The sequence below is a fragment of the Leptodactylus fuscus genome, chromosome 8, assembly GCF_031893055.1.
Source record: "Leptodactylus fuscus isolate aLepFus1 chromosome 8, aLepFus1.hap2, whole genome shotgun sequence".
Classification (NCBI taxonomy): Eukaryota; Metazoa; Chordata; class Amphibia; order Anura; family Leptodactylidae; genus Leptodactylus; species Leptodactylus fuscus.
This window is the reverse complement of record NC_134272.1, coordinates 98,160,867-98,179,694: the sequence shown is the minus strand read 5'-3', so window position 1 is coordinate 98,179,694 and position 18,828 is coordinate 98,160,867. Positions and strand designations below refer to the sequence as shown.

At 53.1% G+C, this 18,828-nt stretch overlaps 1 protein-coding gene across 1 annotated transcript in view; it reads right to left on the bottom strand.

Annotated features, from left to right (window-relative positions):
* DPP10 (dipeptidyl peptidase like 10) overlaps positions 1–18,828 on the bottom strand; it is a 206,770-nt gene that overhangs the window by 57,146 nt on the left and 130,796 nt on the right. Inside the window, exons 13-19 of the mRNA XM_075285494.1 lie at positions 15,270–15,317; positions 14,792–14,913; positions 8,551–8,598; positions 5,531–5,629; positions 5,378–5,447; positions 2,411–2,605; positions 393–447 (exon numbers count right to left, since the gene is read on the bottom strand). Coding sequence (XP_075141595.1) covers positions 393–447; positions 2,411–2,605; positions 5,378–5,447; positions 5,531–5,629; positions 8,551–8,598; positions 14,792–14,913; positions 15,270–15,317 — 637 coding nt within the window. The remainder of the gene's footprint in view (positions 1–392; positions 448–2,410; positions 2,606–5,377; positions 5,448–5,530; positions 5,630–8,550; positions 8,599–14,791; positions 14,914–15,269; positions 15,318–18,828) is intronic.

Sequence of the window (18,828 nt, the reverse complement as noted above, 5' to 3'; positions counted from 1 at the left end):
AGAGGACACAGTACAGTCTGACACTGATGTTTGGATATCGGGAGGACACAGTACAGTCTGACACTGATGTATGGATATCGGGAGGACACAGTACAGTCTGACACTGATGTATGGATATAGGGAGGACACAGTACAGTCTGACACTGATGTATGGCTATAGGGAGGACACAGTACAGTCTGACACTGATGTATGGCTATAGGCAGGACACAGTACAGTCTGACACTGATGTATGGATATAGAGAGGACACAGTACAGTCTGACACTGATGTATGGATATCGGGAGGACACAGTTGTTCTCACCATATATACACATATACTCACCACAGCCCAGACCATACTAACTGTAACCATGTTAACCCAAAAATGAAGTATTGATTATTTGATTAATTACCTTCCCAAATATACTCAGTCTGTTCGGATCAATGTAAGGTTCTCTCAGTAACCACCTGTGGAGGGAAATACAAAAAATGTAAAGCATCAATTAAAAATGACAAAGTGACAATGACAAATGGATATAGGGAGGAGACAGAACCAAGTCAAATCAAAGAAGCTTTATTGGCACGCTCAGATAGACATTAGGCATTGCAAAAGGAAATAGAGTGGTGGGTATGGGGGTGGTGTATGTATGGTGGGTGGGGGATTAGATAGGGTGATAATAGTCCTTGGGGTCTCATCTTCCTCTTAGTTGGTGGCCGCTATATGGGGAGGTGGGGCGGGTGGTTTGGGGTATAACAGTCCGTGGAGTCTCATCTTCCTCTGGTTCGGTGACCGCTATATGGGAAGGTGGAGGTGGGGGTGGGGGTGGGGCGGGTGTATTGGGATAAATATAACAGTCCGTGGAGTCTCATCTTCCTCTTGGTGACCGCTATATGGGGGGGTGGGGTGGGGCGGGTGTATTGGGATAAATATAACAGTCCATGGAGTCTCATCTTCCTCTGGTTTGGTGACAGCTGGACACGTATTGGGCAGCGATCTCCACAGTGGCCTCTTCTTCTCCCAGTAGGATGTAGAGTTTCCTCTTCTCCCAGTCTGGGATGTGGGCAGAGAGTCTTTGGTAGTAGACGGCCCTCACAGCTGAGTATTTGGTGCAGTGTAGCAGGAAGTGGGTCTGGTCTTCTAGGACCCCCTGGTCACAGTGCTGGCACAGTCTCTTCTCCCGTGGCTTGTACGTCTGCCTGTATGGCCCCGTCTCTATCTGTAGGTTGTGGGCGCTCAGTCTGTATCGGCTCAGGGTCTGTCTGTGCTTGGGGTGGCGTATTCTCTCCAGGTAGGTGGCCATGGTGTTGTCCCTTTGTAGGGATTGGTACACGGTGAGTTTCTTGGAGTTATTGCGCTTCTCCATTCCTCGATGTACCGCTCTCTGTCTCTCTCAATGACTCCTTTTATTTGAGCCTTGTTCAGGGCATGTTGGGGCTTTTGGCTTGGCAGATGGCAGATGCTTGGTTGGGGGGTATCAGTTTTTCTCTGGGCACTGTGGCTCAGCCAGGCTTGGTGGTGGTAAGAGCCAGGAATGCTGCCCTGTATGTGTGTCCAGAATGATAGCGCCCTCTTCTGTATGGTGAGCCATAGGGGGAGTCTGCCTAGCTCTGCCCTGCAGGCCATGTTGGAGGTGTTGCGATGGACATGGAGCAGGTATTTGCAGAACTCCAGGTGGAAGTTCTCTGTTGGGCTGGAATCCCACTGTGACTGGTCTGGGTAGGTGGCTGGGCCCCAAACCTCACTGCCATAGAGAAGGATCGGGGAGATGACAGCGTCAAATATCTTCATCCAGACCCTCACCGGTGGTTTGAGGTGGTACAGTTGTCTTCTGATGGCGTAGAAGGTTCTGCAGGCTTTTGCTTTCAGGGTTTCTATTGCTGCTTTGAAGCTTCCTGATTGGCTGAGCTCCAGCCCCAGGTCGGTGTAGCTGTTGGTTTTCTCCAGTGTGGAGCCGTTCAGTGTGAATTGTGGGGTGGTGGAGGCTTTATTGTGGCCCTTCTTCTGAAATACCATGACTTTGGTCTTCTTCTGGTTGATGGGTAGAGCCCATGTGGTGCTGAATTTTTCCAGCACTGACAGGCTTTCTTGGAGGTTTTTCTCGATGGGGGCCAGGAGTAGGAGGTCATCAGTATATAGCAGGACTTCACCTGCTGGTGAGGTCTCCAGGGCCTGATGTGTGGTTAGAGGATGTATAGAGTGCTGTCATGAAGATGGGTATGGGATGAACGGTCATAAAAAGGATATACTGGGCTGGACGTTATATAGGATACATTGCCTGGCCACTCTGTAGCCATTAGCAGACACATCCAGGTTATTATAACACAGATTATGAGAAATGAAGATGGAATTGGATGGGTTTGTCACATTGAGCCGCCATACAGAGAGATACAAGAGAATACAGGAGGAGACTAGAAGAATTGTGACTCTCACTCTACAGCAGATATTTGGTCCTTTACTTCCACAGATCCGAGTCCTCGATGAACCTGCTGTAGTATTTTAAGGCCCTGAAAGCCGCTGCCACGTCCATCAAACCGCGCCACAATGACATTGTCTGTGTTTATGAGCACTGAATCCCAATCCATGTGGAATTTGTCAGTCACAAGTTGACTTCCCGGAGATTCATCCCTGAAATATCAAGATATGGATGAGAATACAGAAGGTCTGAAGACACAACACTGTCCTAAAGCATTACAGCCCCCATATATTAGAGAGTGCCAGGAAACCTTGGCCAGTGGACACCAGAGGAGGAGGAGAGACCCTACAAGGAAAGGTGGAAGAAACTGCTTACATGATCAGAGGACAGGAGATTAGGACATGTATGGAGAGGACAGGAGATTAGGACATGTATGGAGAGGACAGGAGATTAGGACATGTATGGAGAGGACAGGAGATTAGGACATGTATGGAGAGGACAGGAGATTAGGACATGTATGGAGAGGACAGGAGATTAGGACATGTATGGAGAGGACAGGAGATTAGGACATGTATGGAGAGGACAGGAGATTAGGACATGTATGGAGAGGACAGGAGATTAGGTCATGTATGGAGAGGACAGGAGATTAGGACATGTATGGAGAGGACAGGAGATTAGGACATGTATGGAGAGGACAGGAGATTAGGACATGTATGGAGAGGACAGGAGATTAGGACATGTATGGAGAGGACAGGAGATTAGGACATGTATGGAGAGGACAGGAGATTAGGACATGTATGGAGAGGACAGGAGATTAGGACATGTATGGAGAGGACAGGAGATTAGGACATGTATGGAGAGGACAGGAGATTAGGACATGTATGGAGAGGACAGGAGATTAGGACATGTATGGAGAGGACAGGAGATTAGGACATGTATGGAGAGGACAGGAGATTAGGACATGTATGGAGAGGACAGGAGATTAGGACATGTATGGAGAGGACAGGAGATTAGGTCATGTATGGAGAGGACAGGAGATTAGGACATGTATGGAGAGGACAGGAGATTAGGACATGTATGGAGAGGACAGGAGATTAGGACATGTATGGAGAGGACAGGAGATTAGGACATGTATGGAGAGGACAGGAGATTAGGACATGTATGGAGAGGACAGGAGATTAGGACATGTATGGAGAGGACAGGAGATTAGGACATGTATGGAGAGGACAGGAGATTAGGACATGTATGGAGAGGACAGGAGATTAGGACATGTATGGAGAGGACAGGAGATTAGGACATGTATGGAGAGGACAGGAGATTAGGTCATGTATGGAGAGGACAGGAGATTAGGACATGTATGGAGAGGACAGGAGATTAGGACATGTATGGAGAGTACAGGAGATTAGGACATGTATGGAGAGGACAGGAGATTAGGTCATGTATGGAGAGGACAGGAGATTAGGTCATGTATGGAGAGAACAGGAGATTAGGTCATGTATGGAGAGGACAGGAGATTAGGACATGTATGGAGAGGACAGGAGATTAGGACATGTATGGAGGGGACAGGAGATGACATGTATGGAGAGGACAGGAGATTAGGTCATGTATGGAGAGGACAGGAGATTAGGACATGTATGGAGAGGACAGGAGATTAGGACATGTATGGAGAGGACAGGAGATTAGGACATGTATGGAGAGGACAGGAGATTAGGACATGTATGGAGAGGACAGGAGATTAGGACATGTATGGAGAGGACAGGAGATTAGGACATGTATGGAGAGGACAGGAGATTAGGACATGTATGGAGAGGACAGGAGATTAGGACATGTATGGAGAGGACAGGAGATTAGGACATGTATGGAGAGGACAGGAGATTAGGACATGTATGGAGAGGACAGGAGATTAGGTCATGTATGGAGAGGACAGGAGATTAGGACATGTATGGAGAGGACAGGAGATTACATGTATGGAGAGGACAGGAGATTAGGTCATGTATGTAGAGGACAGGAGATTAGGACATGTATGGAGAAGACAGGAGATTAGGACATGTATGGAGAGGACAGGAGATTACGACATGTATGGAGAGGACAGGAGATTACATGTATGGAGAGGACTGGAGATTAGGACATGTATGGAAAGGACAGGAGATTAGGACATGTATGGAGAGGACAGGAGATTAGGTCATGTATGGAGAGGACAGGAGATTAGGTCATGTATGGAGAGGACAGGAGATTAGGACATGTATGGAGAGGACAGGAGATTAGGACATGTATGGAGAGGACAGGAGATTAGGACATGTATCGAGAGGACAGGAGATTACATGTATGGAGAGGACAGGAGTTTACATGTATGGAGAGGACAGGAGATTAGGACATGTATGGAGAGGACAGGTTGTGGAGATTACATGTGAGGAGAGGACAGGAGATTAAGACATGTATGGAGAGGACAGGTTGTGGAGATTACATGTGAGGAGAGGACAGGAGATTAAGACATGTATGGAGAGGACAGGAGATTAGGACATGTATGGAGAGGACAGGAGATTACATGTGAGGAGAGGACAGGAGATTAGGTCATGTATGGAGAGGAAAGGAGATTAGGACATATATGGAGAGGACAGGAGATTAGGACATGTATGGAGAAGACAGGAGATTAGGTCATGTATGGAGAGGACAGGAGATTATTACATGTATGGAGAGGACAGGAGATTAGGACATGTATGGAGAGGACAGATTAGGTCATGTATGGAGAGGACAGGAGATTATTACATGTATGGAGAGGACAGGAGATTAGGTTATGTATGGAGAGGACAGGAGATTAGGTCATGTATGGAGAGGACAGGAGATTAGGACATGTATGGAGAGGACAGGAGATTAGGACATGTATGGAGAGGACAGGAGATTAGGTCATGTATGGAGAGGACAGGAGATTAGGTCATGTATGGAGTGTGGCCGCCATTATGGCGAATACGGAACAAATCACTCACACTATGAGCAGCAGAGGATAGCGATTTTGCTCCGTAAAATCCAGAGGATATGACAATCGTAAAGGAAGCTCTAGAAGAGGAGAGAATAAGTAAGAGACCGGAGACTACCAAATCTAAGCTCCTCCCCCACTGACCACGCCCCCTCCTTATTACCATAGTCCTCAATGGTAATCATTTTCACTTCACTCCTAAAGATTTCCTTCTGAGCGATGGCGTCTTGTAGCACCAGGTTGTTCTCTATCAAGTGGAAGTCTGGGAAGAAACAAAGAAGAAATCGTCATAAATACAACAGTCCCCACAACAGTGCTCAACCAAGTGCCACCCCCCGAGCCCCCTGCGTAATATACCCCCGAGCCCCCCTGCGTAATATACCCCCGAGCCCCCCTGCGTAATATACCCCCGAGCCCCCCTGCGTAATATACCCCCGAGCCCCCCTGCGTAATATACCCCCGAGCCCCCTGTGTAATATACCCCCGAGCCCCCCTGCGTAATATACCCCCGAGCCCCCCTGCGTAATATACCCTCGAGCCCCCCTGCGTAATATACCCTCGAGCCCCCCTGTGTAATATACCCCCGAGCCCCCTGTGTAATATACCCCCGAGCCCCCCTGCGTAATATACCCTCGAGCCCCCCTGCGTAATATACCCTCGAGCCCCCCTGCGTAATATACCCTCGAGCCCCCCTGCGTAATATACCCTCGAGCCCCCCTGCGTAATATACCCCCGAGCCCCCCTGCGTAATATACCCCCGAGCCCCCCTGCGTAATATACCCCCGGGCCCCCTGCGTAATATACCCCCGGGCCCTCTGTGTAATATACCTCCGGGCCCCCTGTGTAATATACCTCCGGGCCCCCTGTGTAATATACCTCCGGGCCCCCTGTGTAATATACCTCCGGGCCCCCTGTGTAATATTCCCCCGGGCCCTCTGTGTAATATACCCCCAGGCCCCCTGTGTAATATACTCGTGAGCCCTCTGTGTTATATACCCCCAGGTCCCCTGTGTAATATACCCCCGGGCTCCCTGTGTAATATACCCCCGGGCTCCCTGTGTAATATACCCCCGGGCCCCCTGTGTAATATACCCCCAGGCCCCCTGTGTAATATACCCCCGGGCCCCCTGTGTAATATACCCCCGGGCCCCCTGTGTAATATACCCCCGGGCCCCCTGTGTAATATACCCCCAGGCCCCCTGTGTAATATACCCCCAGGCCCCCTGTGTAATATACCCCCGGGCCCCCTGTGTAATATACCCCCGGGCCCCCTGTGTAATATACCCCCCGGGCCCCCTGTGTAATATACTCGTGAGAACCCTGTGTTATATATCCCCGTACCCCCTGTGTAATATACCCCCGGGCCGTCTGTGTAATATACCCCCGGGTTCCCTGTGTAATATACCCCCGGGCCCCCTGTGTAATATACCCCCGGGCCCTCTGTGTAATATACCCCCGGGCCCCGTGTGTAATATACTCGTGAGCCCTCTGTGTTATATACCCCCGGGTCCCCTGTGTAATATACCCCCAGGCCCCCTGTGTAATATACTCGTGAGCCCCCTGTGTTATATACCCCTGGGTCCCCTGTGTAGTATACCCCCAGGCCCCCTGTGTAATATACTCGTGAGCCCCCTGTGTAATATACCCCCAGGCCCCCTGTGTAATATACCCCCGGGCCCCCTGTGTAATATACCCCCGGGCCCCCTGTGTAATATACCCCCAGGCCCCCTGTGTAATATACCCCCGGGCCCTCTGTGTAATATACCCCCGGGCTCCCTGTGTAATATACCCCCGGGCCCCCTGTGTAATATACCCCCCAGGCCGCCTGTGTAATATACTCGTGAGCCCCCTGTGTTATATACCCCCAGGCCCCCTGTGTTATATACCCCCGGGCCCCCTGTGTAATATACTCGTGAGCCCCCTGTGTTATATACCCCCAGGCCCTCTGTGTAATATACCCCGAGCTCTCTGTGTAATATACCCCCGGGCCCCCTGTGTAATATACCCCCGGGCTCCCTGTGTAATATACCCCCGGGCTCCCTGTGTAATATACCCCCGGGCCCCCTGTGTAATATACCCCCGGGCCCCCTGTGTAATATACCCCCGGGCCCCCTGTGTAATATACCCCCGGGCCCCCTGTGTAATATACCCCCGGGCCCCCTGTGTAATATACCCCCGGGCCCCCTGTGTAATATACCCCCGGGCCCCCTGTGTAATATACCCCCAGGCCCCCTGTGTAATATACCCCCCAGGCCGCCTGTGTAATATACTCGTGAGCCCCCTGTGTTATATACCCCCGGGCCCCCTGTGTAATATACCCCCGGGCCCCCTGTGTAATATACCCCCGGGCCCCCTGTGTAATATACCCCCAGGCCGCCTGTGTAATATACCCCCAGGCCGCCTGTGTAATATACTCGTGAGCCCCCTGTGTAATATACCCCCGGGCCCCCTGTGTTATATACCCCCGGGCCCCCTGTGTTATATACCCCCGGGCCCCCTGTGTTATATACCCCCGGGCCGCCTGTGTAATATACTCGTGAGCCCCCTGTGTTATATACCCCCGGGCCCCCTGTGTTATATACCCCCGGGCCCCCTATGTTATATACCCCCGGGCCCCCTGTGTAATATACCCCCGGGACCCTGTGTAATATACCCCCGGGCCCTCTGTGTAATATACCCCCGGGCCCTCTGTGTAATATACCCCTGGACCCCCTGTGTAATATACCCCCGGGCCCCCTGTGTAATATACCCCCGGGCCCCCTGTGTAATATACCCCCGGACCCTCTGTGTAATATACCCCCGAACCCTCTGTGTAATATACCCCCGAACCCTCTGTGTAATATACCCCATGGCCCCTTCTTACAATACAGGCCCCTTGACTCTCTGATCACTGTCCATTATACCCCAAGATGCCCTGATCTCCATATAATATATCCCCTGCCCCCTGATTACTGGGTAATATACCCTCTTGGGCCTCCCTGACCCCGATATAGCATATCCCCAGATCCTCCTGACCCTTATGCAATATACCCCTGGGGTCTACTCATCAGTGCACAGCATACATTTCTAGGACCCCATGATCCCTATGTAATATACCTCTGGACCCCCAGGTCCCCCTGATGTAATGTAACCCCAGGAACTTCTGATCAATAATCCCTTTAACATGGAAGCAATGAGGCTAACCTGAAGGGTTACTTGTGTTGTGGACAGTGAACATGTGGACTCCCGGACCTGTCACAGAAAAGAGAAACATGAGATTTATGATCACACTCAACATTCAGAAAAATAGAAAATTATATTTAGAATTAATTTATATAATAAGCATTTGCCATGAGGTCGGGGATTGGGCTGGATGAACGATGAGGTCGGGGATTGGGCTGGATGAATGATGAGGTCGGGGATTGGGCTGGATGAACGATGAGGTCGGGGATTGGGCTGGATGAACGATGAGGTCGGGGATTGGGCTGGATGAACGATGAGGTCGGGGATTGGGCTGGATGAACGATGAGGTCAGGATTGGGCTGGATGAACGATGAGGTCGGGGATTGGGCTGGATGAACGATGAGGTCAGGATTGGGCTGGATGAACGATGAGGTTGGGGGATTGGGCTGGATGAACGATGAGGTCGGGGATTGGGCTGGATGAACGATGAGATCGGGCTGGATGAATGATGAGGTCGGGGATTGGGCTGGATGAATGATGAGTTCGGTATAGGGCTGGATGAATGATGAGGTCGGGGATTGGGCTGGATGAATGATGAGGTCGGGGATTGGGCTGGATGTATGATGAGGTCGGGGATTGGGCTGGATGAATGATGAGGTCGGGGATTGGGCTGGATGAATGATGAGGTCAGGGATTGGGCTGGATGAATGATGAGGTCGGGGATTGGGCTGGATGAATGATGAGGTCGGGGATTGGGCTGGATGAATGATGAGGTCAGGGATTGGGCTGGATGAATGATGAGGTCGGGGATTGGGCTGGATGAATGATGAGGTCGGGGATTGGGCTGGATGAACGATGAGGTCGGGGATTGGGCTGGATGAATGATGAGGTCGGGGGATTGGGCTGGATGAATGATGAGGTCAGAGATTGGGCTGGATGAATGATGAGGTCGGGGATTGGGCTGGATGAATGATGAGGTCGGGGATTGGGCTGGATGAATGATGAGGTCGGGGATTGGGCTGGATGAATGATGAGGTCGGGGATTGGGCTGGATGAATGATGAGGTCAGGGATTGGGCTGGATGAACGATGAGGTCGGGGATTGGGCTGGATGAATGATGAGGTCGGGGGATTGGGCTGGATGAATGATGAGGTCAGAGATTGGGCTGGATGAATGATGAGGTCGGTATAGGGCTGGATGAATGATGAGGACGGGGATTGGGCTGGATGAATGATGAGGTCAGGATTGGGCTGGATGAATGATGAGGTCAGGATTGGGCTGGATGAACGATGAGGTTGGGGGATTGGGCTGGATGAACGATGAGGTCGGGGATTGGGCTGGATGAACGATGAGATCGGGCTGGATGAATGATGAGGTCGGGGATTGGGCTGGATGAATGATGAGGTCGGGGATTGGGCTGGATGTATGATGATGTCGGGGATTGGGCTGGATGAACGATGAGGTCGGGGATTGGGCTGGATGAACGATGAGGTCGGGGATTGGGCTGGATGAACGATGAGGTCGGGGATTGGGCTGGATGAACGATGAGGTCGGGGATTGGGCTGCATGAACGATGAGGTCGGGGATTGGGCTGGATGAACGATGAGGTCGGGGATTGGGCTGGATGAACGATGAGGTCGGGGATTGGGCTGGATGAACGATGAGGTCGGGGGATTGGGCTGGATGAATGATGAGGTCGGGGATTGGGCTGGATGAATGATGAGGTCGGGGATTGGGCTGGATGAACGATGAGGTCGGGGATTGGGCTGGATGAACGATGAGGTCGGGGATTGGGCTGGATGAACGATGAGGTCGGGGATTGGGCTGGATGAACGATGAGGTCGGGGATTGGGCTGCATGAACGATGAGGTCGGGGATTGGGCTGGATGAACGATGAGGTCGGGGATTGGGCTGGATGAACGATGAGGTCGGGGATTGGGCTGGATGAACGATGAGGTCGGGGGATTGGGCTGGATGAACGATGAGGTCGGTATAGGGCTGGATGAATGATGAGGTCGGGGGATTGGGCTGGATGAACGATGAGGTCGGGGGATTGGGCTGGATGAACGATGAGGTCGGGGGATTGGGCTGGATGAATGATGAGGTCGGGGATTGGGCTGGAAGAATGATGAGGTCAGAGATTGGGCTGGATGAATGATGAGGTCGGGGATTGGGCTGGATGAATGATGAGGTCGGGGCAGAGGGGTAACTAGGGTTTCAGCACGGGGGTAACTAGGGTTTCAGCACGGGGGGACGAATACATCAAAGCGGGTCCCCAACTCAAGTATATCGAAACTATCACTATATGTTGACTGTATAATGGTATATAGTATATAGTGGCTGTACACAGGGCTGTGAAAAACACTTGGGTAAATACAGTACAGGAACAACGTTACAGCTTACAGGTGACGTCTCTGACTGTTTCCATTAATCGATATGGGAGTCCTTGTGTCTGTCTGTCACACTGTTAGAGCAGCTGCACAGTCTGTGTGTGTCAGTGCAGTGATAGAGAGAGATAGGCGTCCTTCTGTCTGTCACACTGTTAGAGCAGGAGCACAGTCTGTGTGTGTCAGTGCAGTGATAGAGAGAGATAGGAGTCCTTCTGTCTGTCACACTGTTAGAGCAGGAGCACAGGCTGTGTGTGTCAGTGCAGTGATAGAGAGAGATAGGAGTCCTTCTGTCTGTCACACTGTTAGAGCAGCTGAACAGTCTGTGTGTGTCAGTGCAGTGATAGAGAGAGATAGGCGTCCTTCTGTCTGTCACACTGTTAGAGCAGGAGCACAGGCTGTGTGTGTCAGTGCAGTGATAGAGAGAGATAGGCGTCCTTCTGTCTGTCACACTGTTAGAGCAGGAGCACAGGCTGTGTGTCAGTGCAGTGATAGAGAGAGATAGGAGTCCTTCTGTCTGTCACACTGTTAGAGCAGGAGCACAGGCTGTGTGTGTCAGTGCAGTGATAGAGAGAGATAGGCGTCCTTCTGTCTGTCACACTGTTAGAGCAGGAGCACAGTCTGTGTGTGTCAGTGCAGTGATAGAGAGAGATAGGAGTCCTTCTGTCAGTCACACTGTTAGAGCAGGAGCACAGTCTGTGTGTGTCAGTGCAGTGATAGAGAGATATAGGCGTCCTTCTGTCTGTCACACTGTTAGAGCAGGAGCACAGGCTGTGTGTCAGTGCAGTGATAGAGAGAGATAGGAGTCCTTCTGTCTTTGATGGAAAAGGACAGGAGCAGAGTAATGTAGAAGGAAGCAGCAGTGTGTTGATAGGGGCAGACGACTTGTTTCCGGAGATTTTTTTTTTTATTTTTATTTTTTATTTTTTTTTGGGGGGGGGGAATCTCTTATGAGGGAATGTTGTATTCCATTGCCATCCTTCTGCAAGCCGGGTCTGGTGTCTTTCCTATGTTGGTTGCCTTACAGCTGGTGTCGAGCAGAGAAGTTGCTCCTCCACATCAAACAGCAAACTTTCCCTTCCTTGTCTCCACGCCAACTCCAAATAACACAGTGGGCTACAATGGCACAAATATTGCGGCCACACTGCATGTGCTAAATTTTGTGGTGTAAATTGCATAAAAACATACAGCGGCAGGGAGGAGATGATGGTGATGTCCAGGAGAGAGTCTGGTCCTATGTATCTAGTTACAGAAAGAATAGTCTACCTGTCTACTGCTGGATGTAGGACACGCCAATCCTCTGCAATCCCACCTTGTATATGTTGGACTCTGTGTACGAGCAGTGGGAAGTGGTCAATGGTTACTGCATGCAGCAGATGACAGGGACGTTGTGTTCTTATTTTCAGATCAGACAGTACAAGCTCACAGTGTCACCTCCTGAGGCCCTTAGAGGAGGCCACCAGATTTGTCAATGCAACTGCAGCATCAGTGATGTCATCTGCCTGACATTTATATAATGTCCGCACCCATGCAAAAAGAAATGGAGGAAAAACATCTTCTACATCTTACTGACTGCAACTGGGCTGTCGGAGACCAGCATAGACAAGGAGATGATGAGAGCTCTGATACCCGGGTATGAGGTGGATGATGAGAGCTCTGATACCCGGGTATGAGGTGGATGATGAGAGCTCTGATACCCGGGTATGAGGTGGATGATGGGAGCTCTGATACCCGGGTATGAGGTGGATGATGGGAACTCTGATACCCGGGTATGAGGTGGATGATGAGAGCTCTGATACCCGGGTATGAGGTGGATGATGAGAGCTCTGATACCCGGGTATGAGGTGGATGATGAGAGCTCTGATACCCGGGTATGAGGTGGATGATGAGAGCTCTGATACCCGGGTATGAGGTGGATGATGAGAGCTCTGATACCCGGGTATGAGGTGGATGATGAGAGCTCTGATACCCGGGTATGAGGTGGATGATGGGAGCTCTGATACCCGGGTATGAGGTGGATGATGAGAGCTCTGATACCCGGGTATGAGGTGGATGATGAGAGCTCTGATACCCGGGTATGAGGTGGATGATGAGAGCTCTGATACCCGGGTATGAGGTGGATGATGAGAGCTCTGATACCCGGGTATGAGGTGGATGATGGGAGCTCTGATACCCGGGTATGAGGTGGATGATGAGAGCTCTGATACCCGGGTATGAGGTGGATGATGAGACCTCTTATACCCGGGTATGAGGTGGATGATGGGAGCTCTGATACCCGGGTATGAGGTGGATGATGAGAGCTCTGATACCCGGGTATGAGGTGGATGATGAGAGCTCTGATACCCGGGTATGAGGTGGATGATGAGAGCTCTGATACCCGGGTATGAGGTGGATGATGGGAACTCTGATACCCGGGTATGAGGTGGATGATGAGAGCTCTGATACCCGGGTATGAGGTGGATGATGAGAGCTCTGATACCCGGGTATGAGGTGGATGATGGGAGCTCTGATACCCGGGTATGAGGTGGATGATGAGAGCTCTGATACCCGGGTATGAGGTGGATGATGAGAGCTCTGATACCCGGGTATGAGGTGGATGATGAGAGCTCTGATACCCGGGTATGAGGTGGATGATGAGAGCTCTGATACCCGGGTATGAGGTGGATGATGGGAGCTCTGATACCCGGGTATGAGGTGGATGATGAGAGCTCTGATACCCGGGTATGAGGTGGATGATGAGAGCTCTGATACCCGGGTATGAGGTGGATGATGGGAGCTCTGATACCCGGGTATGAGGTGGATGATGAGAGCTCTGATACCCGGGTATGAGGTGGATGATGAGAGCTCTGATACCCGGGTATGAGGTGGATGATGAGACCTCTGATACCCGGGTATGAGGTGGATGATGAGAGCTCTGATACCCGGGTATGAGGTGGATGATGAGAGCTCTGATAGCCGGGTATGAGGTGGATGATGAGAGCTCTGATACCCGGGTATGAGGTGGATGATGGGAGCTCTGATACCCGGGTATGAGGTGGATGATGAGAGCTCTGATACCCGGGTATGAGGTGGATGATGAGACCTCTTATACCCGGGTATGAGGTGGATGATGGGAGCTCTGATACCCGGGTATGAGGTGGATGATGAGAGCTCTGATACCCGGGTATGAGGTGGATGATGAGAGCTCTGATACCCGGGTATGAGGTGGATGATGAGACCTCTTATACCCGGGTATGAGGTGGATGATGAGAGCTCTGATACCCGGGTATGAGGTGGATGATGGGAGCTCTGATACCCGGGTATGAGGTGGATGATGGGAGCTCTGATACCCGGGTATGAGGTGGATGATGGGAGCTCTGATACCCGGGTATGAGGTGGATGATGAGACCTCTGATACCCGGGTATGAGGTGGATGATGAGACCTCTGATACCCGGGTATGAGGTGGATGATGAGACCTCTGATACCCGGGTATGAGGTGGATGATGAGACCTCTTATACCCGGGTATGAGGTGGATGATGGGAGCTCTGATACCCGGGTATGAGGTGGATGATGAGACCTCTGATACCCGGGTATGAGGTGGATGATGAGACCTCTTATACCCGGGTATGAGGTGGATGATGGGAGCTCTGATACCCGGGTATGAGGTGGATGATGGGAGCTCTGATACCCGGGTATGAGGTGGATGATGGGAGCTCTGATACCCGGGTATGAGGTGGATGATGAGAGCTCTGATACCCGGGTATGAGGTGGATGATGGGAGCTCTGCCCCCCATGTGTGAGGCTGTATCATGACAACTCTGTCCCAGGTAGGAGATGATGATGACCTCTTTGCCCCAGTTGCCCTGGCTTTTCGGCAGTGAATGGGGGCCTTACCTTTACAATGCAGCAGGAAGTGATGGTTCAAGGGACTGAACTTTGCACTAACGTAGGAACATTGCTCGCACGCAGATCTACACGAGAGGCACTCACGGTTCAGTAAACCAGAGACGTAGACGCTGCAAGGACAGGATCAATGAGCATATAACAGCACACGTTACCCTGTGCAGACCCCACACTAGGAGTCGGGACCCCAGACACATGAGATAGGAGAAGAGCCTTGTAGAACTCAGGTAACAATATACAGCAAATAAAAGAAGGGGCCTCAGGCCGTGCAGCTCCTACCAGGGGCCCGAGTCTGAGCACTCGGCTACAGGTCTGCACAGGGAGCAAGAGCTGCTAACTGCCAGGTCTAGTCAGCCGCATGCAGGAATTGGGGCAGACGGCATTCACAAGACGAGGGTATCTGGAAGTCTCATGACTATATCCAGGGCCTAATCCCACGTCAGCTCTCTTCAGCCTGCAGGTTCCTTACCTGTACAACTTCCGTCCTCGTGGAGAATCTTCTGTGCTGAGGAAATATCTGTCAAGCAGAAGAGCAATGACTTATGGGTGAACTACAACACCCAGCAAAAACAAAGAGGGATCCAAACATATAAGTGTAACATTATGGCGTTAGGGACTCGCAACACAATAGTACAAGCTTGTTCACACACAAGGATAGGACTTGCTGCATTTTGGTGGGTGCCCTCCGCTAATCACCCCAGGTAGTCTGTGCCCCATGTGCCCTCTCCTAGTCACCCCAGGTAGTCTGTGCCCCATGTGCCCTCCACTAGTCACCCCAGGTAGTCTGTGCCCCATGTGCCCTCCATTAGTCACCCCAGGTAGTCTGTGCCCCATGTGCCCTCCATTAGTCACCCCAGGTAGTCTGTGCCCCATGTGCCCTCCGCTAGTCACCCCAGGTAGTCTGTGCCCCATGTGCCCTCCGCTAGTCACCCCAGGTAGTCTGTGCCCCATGTGCCCTCCGCTAGTCACCCCAGGTAGTCTGTGCCCCATGTGCCCTCCGCTAGTCACCCCAGGTAGTCTGTGCCCCATGTGCCCTCCGCTAGTCACCCCAGGTAGTCTGTGCCCCATGTGCCCTCTCCTAGTCACCCCAGGTAGTCTGTGCCCCATGTGCCCTCTCCTAGTCACCCCAGGTAGTCTGTGCCCCATGTGCCCTCTCCTAGTCACCCCAGGTAGTCTGTGCCCCATGTGCCCTCCGCTAGTCACCCCAGGTAGTCTGTGCCCCATGTGCCCTCCGCTAGTCACCCCAGGTAGTCTGTGCCCCATGTGCCCTCCGCTAGTCACCCCAGGTAGTCTGTGCCCCATGTGCCCTCCACTAATCACCCCAGGTAGTCTGTGCCCCATGTGCCCTCCGCTAATCACCCCAGGTAGTCTGTGCCCCATGTGCCCTCCATTAGTCACCCCAGGTAGTCTGTGCTCCATGTGCCCTCCACTAGTCACCCCAGGTAGTCTGTGCCCCATGTGCCCTCCGCTAATCACCCCAGGTAGTCTGTGCCCCAAGTGCCCTCCATTAGTCACCCCAGGTAGTCTGTGCCCCATGTGCCCTCTCCTAGTCACCCCAGGTAGTCTGTGCCCCATGTGCCCTCCACTAGTCACCCCAGGTAGTCTGTGCCCCATGTGCTCTCCCCTAGTCACCCCAGGTAGTCTGTGCCCCATGTGCCCTCTCCTAGTCACCCCAGGTAGTCTGTGCCCCATGTGCCCTCCACTAGTCACCCCAGGTAGTCTGTGCCCCATGTGCCCTCCATTAGTCACCCCAGGTAGTCTGTGCCCCATGTGCCCTCCGCTAGTCACCCCAGGTAGTCTGTGCCCCATGTGCCCTCCGCTAGTCACCCCAGGTAGTCTGTGCCCCATGTGCCCTCTCCTAGTCACCCCAGGTAGTCTGTGCCCCATGTGCCCTCTCCTAGTCACCCCAGGTAGTCTGTGCCCCATGTGCCCTCCACTAGTCACCCCAGGTAGTCTGTGCCCCATGTGCCCTCCACTAGTCACCCCAGGTAGTCTGTGCCCCATGTGCCCTCCACTAGTCACCCCAGGTAGTCTGTGCCCCATGTGCCCTCTCCTAGTCACCCCAGGTAGTCTGTGCCCCATGTGCCCTCCACTAGTCACCCCAGGTAGTCTGTGCTCCATCTGCCCTCCATTAGTCACCCCAGGTAGTCTGTGCCCCATGTGCCCTCCACTAGTCACCCCAGGTAGTCTGTGCCCCATGTGCCCTCCACTAGTCACCCCAGGTAGTCTGTGCTCCATCTGCCCTCCATTAGTCACCCCAGGTAGTCTGTGCCCCATCTGCCCTCTCCTAGTCACCCCAGGTACTCTGTGCTCCATCTGCCCTCCATTAGTCACCCCAGGTAGTCTGTGCCCCATCTGCCCTCTCCTAGTCACCCCAGGTACTCTGTGCTCCATCTGCCCTCCATTAGTCACCCCAGGTAGTCTGTGCCCCATGTGCCCTCCACTAGTCACCCCAGGTAGTCTGTGCCCCATGTGCCCTCCACTAGTCACCCCAGGTAGTCTGTGCCCCATGTGCCCTCCGCTAGTCACCCCAGGTAGTCTGTGCCCCATGTGCCCTCCGCTAATCACCCCAGGTAGTCTGTGCCCCATGTGCCCTCCGCTAATCACCCCAGGTAGTCTGTGCCCCATGTGCCCTCCGCTAATCACCCCAGGTAGTCTGTGCCCCATGTGCCCTCCATTAGTCACCCCAGGTAGTCTGTGCCCCATGTGCCCTCCACTAGTCACCCCAGGTAGTCTGTGCCCCATCTGCCCTCTCCTAGTCACCCCAGGTAGTCTGTGCTCCATCTGCCCTCCATTAGTCACCCCAGGTAGTCTGTGCCCCATGTGCCCTCCCCTAGTCACCCCAGGTAGTCTGTGCCCCATGTGCCCTCCACTAGTCACCCCAGGTAGTCTGTGCTCCATCTGCCCTCCATTAGTCACCCCACGGTAGTCTGTGCCCCATGTGCCCTCCACTAGTCACCCCAGGTAGTCTGTGCCCCATGTGCTCTCCCCTAGTCACCCCAGGTAGTCTGTGCCCCATGTGCTCTCCCCTAGTCACCCCAGGTAGTCTGTGCCCCATGTGCCCTCCGCTAATCACCCCAGGTAGTCTGTGCCCCATCTGCCCTCCATTAGTCACCCCAGGTAGTCTGTGCCCCATCTGCCCTCCATTAGTCACCCCACGGTAGTCTGTGCCCCATGTGCCCTCCCCTAGTCACCCCACGGTAGTCTGTGCCCCATTTGCCCTCCACTAGTCACCCCAGGTAGTCTGTGCCCCATCTGCCCTCCCCTAGTCACCCCAGGTAGTCTGTGCTCCATGTGCCCTCCACTAGTCACCCCAGGTAGTCTGTGCCCCATCTGCCCTCCCCTAGTCACCCCAGGTAGTCTGTGCCCCATGTGCCCTCCCCTAGTCACCCCAGGTAGTCTGTGCTCCATGTGCCCTCCACTAGTCACCCCAGGTAGTCTGTGCCCCATGTGCCCTCCCCTAGTCACCCCAGGTAGTCTGTGCTCCATGTGCCCTCCACTAGTCACCCCAGGTAGTCTGTGCCCCATGTGCCCTCCCCTAGTCACCCCAGGTAGTCTGTGCTCCATCTGCCCTCCATTAGTCACCCCACGGTAGTCTGTGCCCCATGTGCCCTCCCCTAGTCACCCCAGGTAGTCTGTGCCCCATGTGCCCTCCCCTAGTCAGCCCACGCTAGTCTGTGCTCCATCTGCCCTCCATTAGTCACCCCACGGTAGTCTGTGCCCCATGTGCCCTCCCCTAGTCACCCCACGGTAATCCGTGCCCCATGTGCCCTCCCCTAGTCACCCCATGGTAATCCGTGCCCCATGTGCCCTCCCCTAGTCACCCCAGGTAGTCTGTGCTCCATCTGCCCTCCCCTCGTCACCCCATGGTAATCCGTGCCCCATGTGCCCTCCCCTAGTCACCCCACGGTAATCCGTGCCCCATGTGCCCTCCCCTAGTCACCCCATGGTAATCCGTGCCCCATGTGCCCTCCCCTAGTCACCCCATGGTAATCCGTGCCCCATGTGCCCTCCCCTAGTCACCCCAT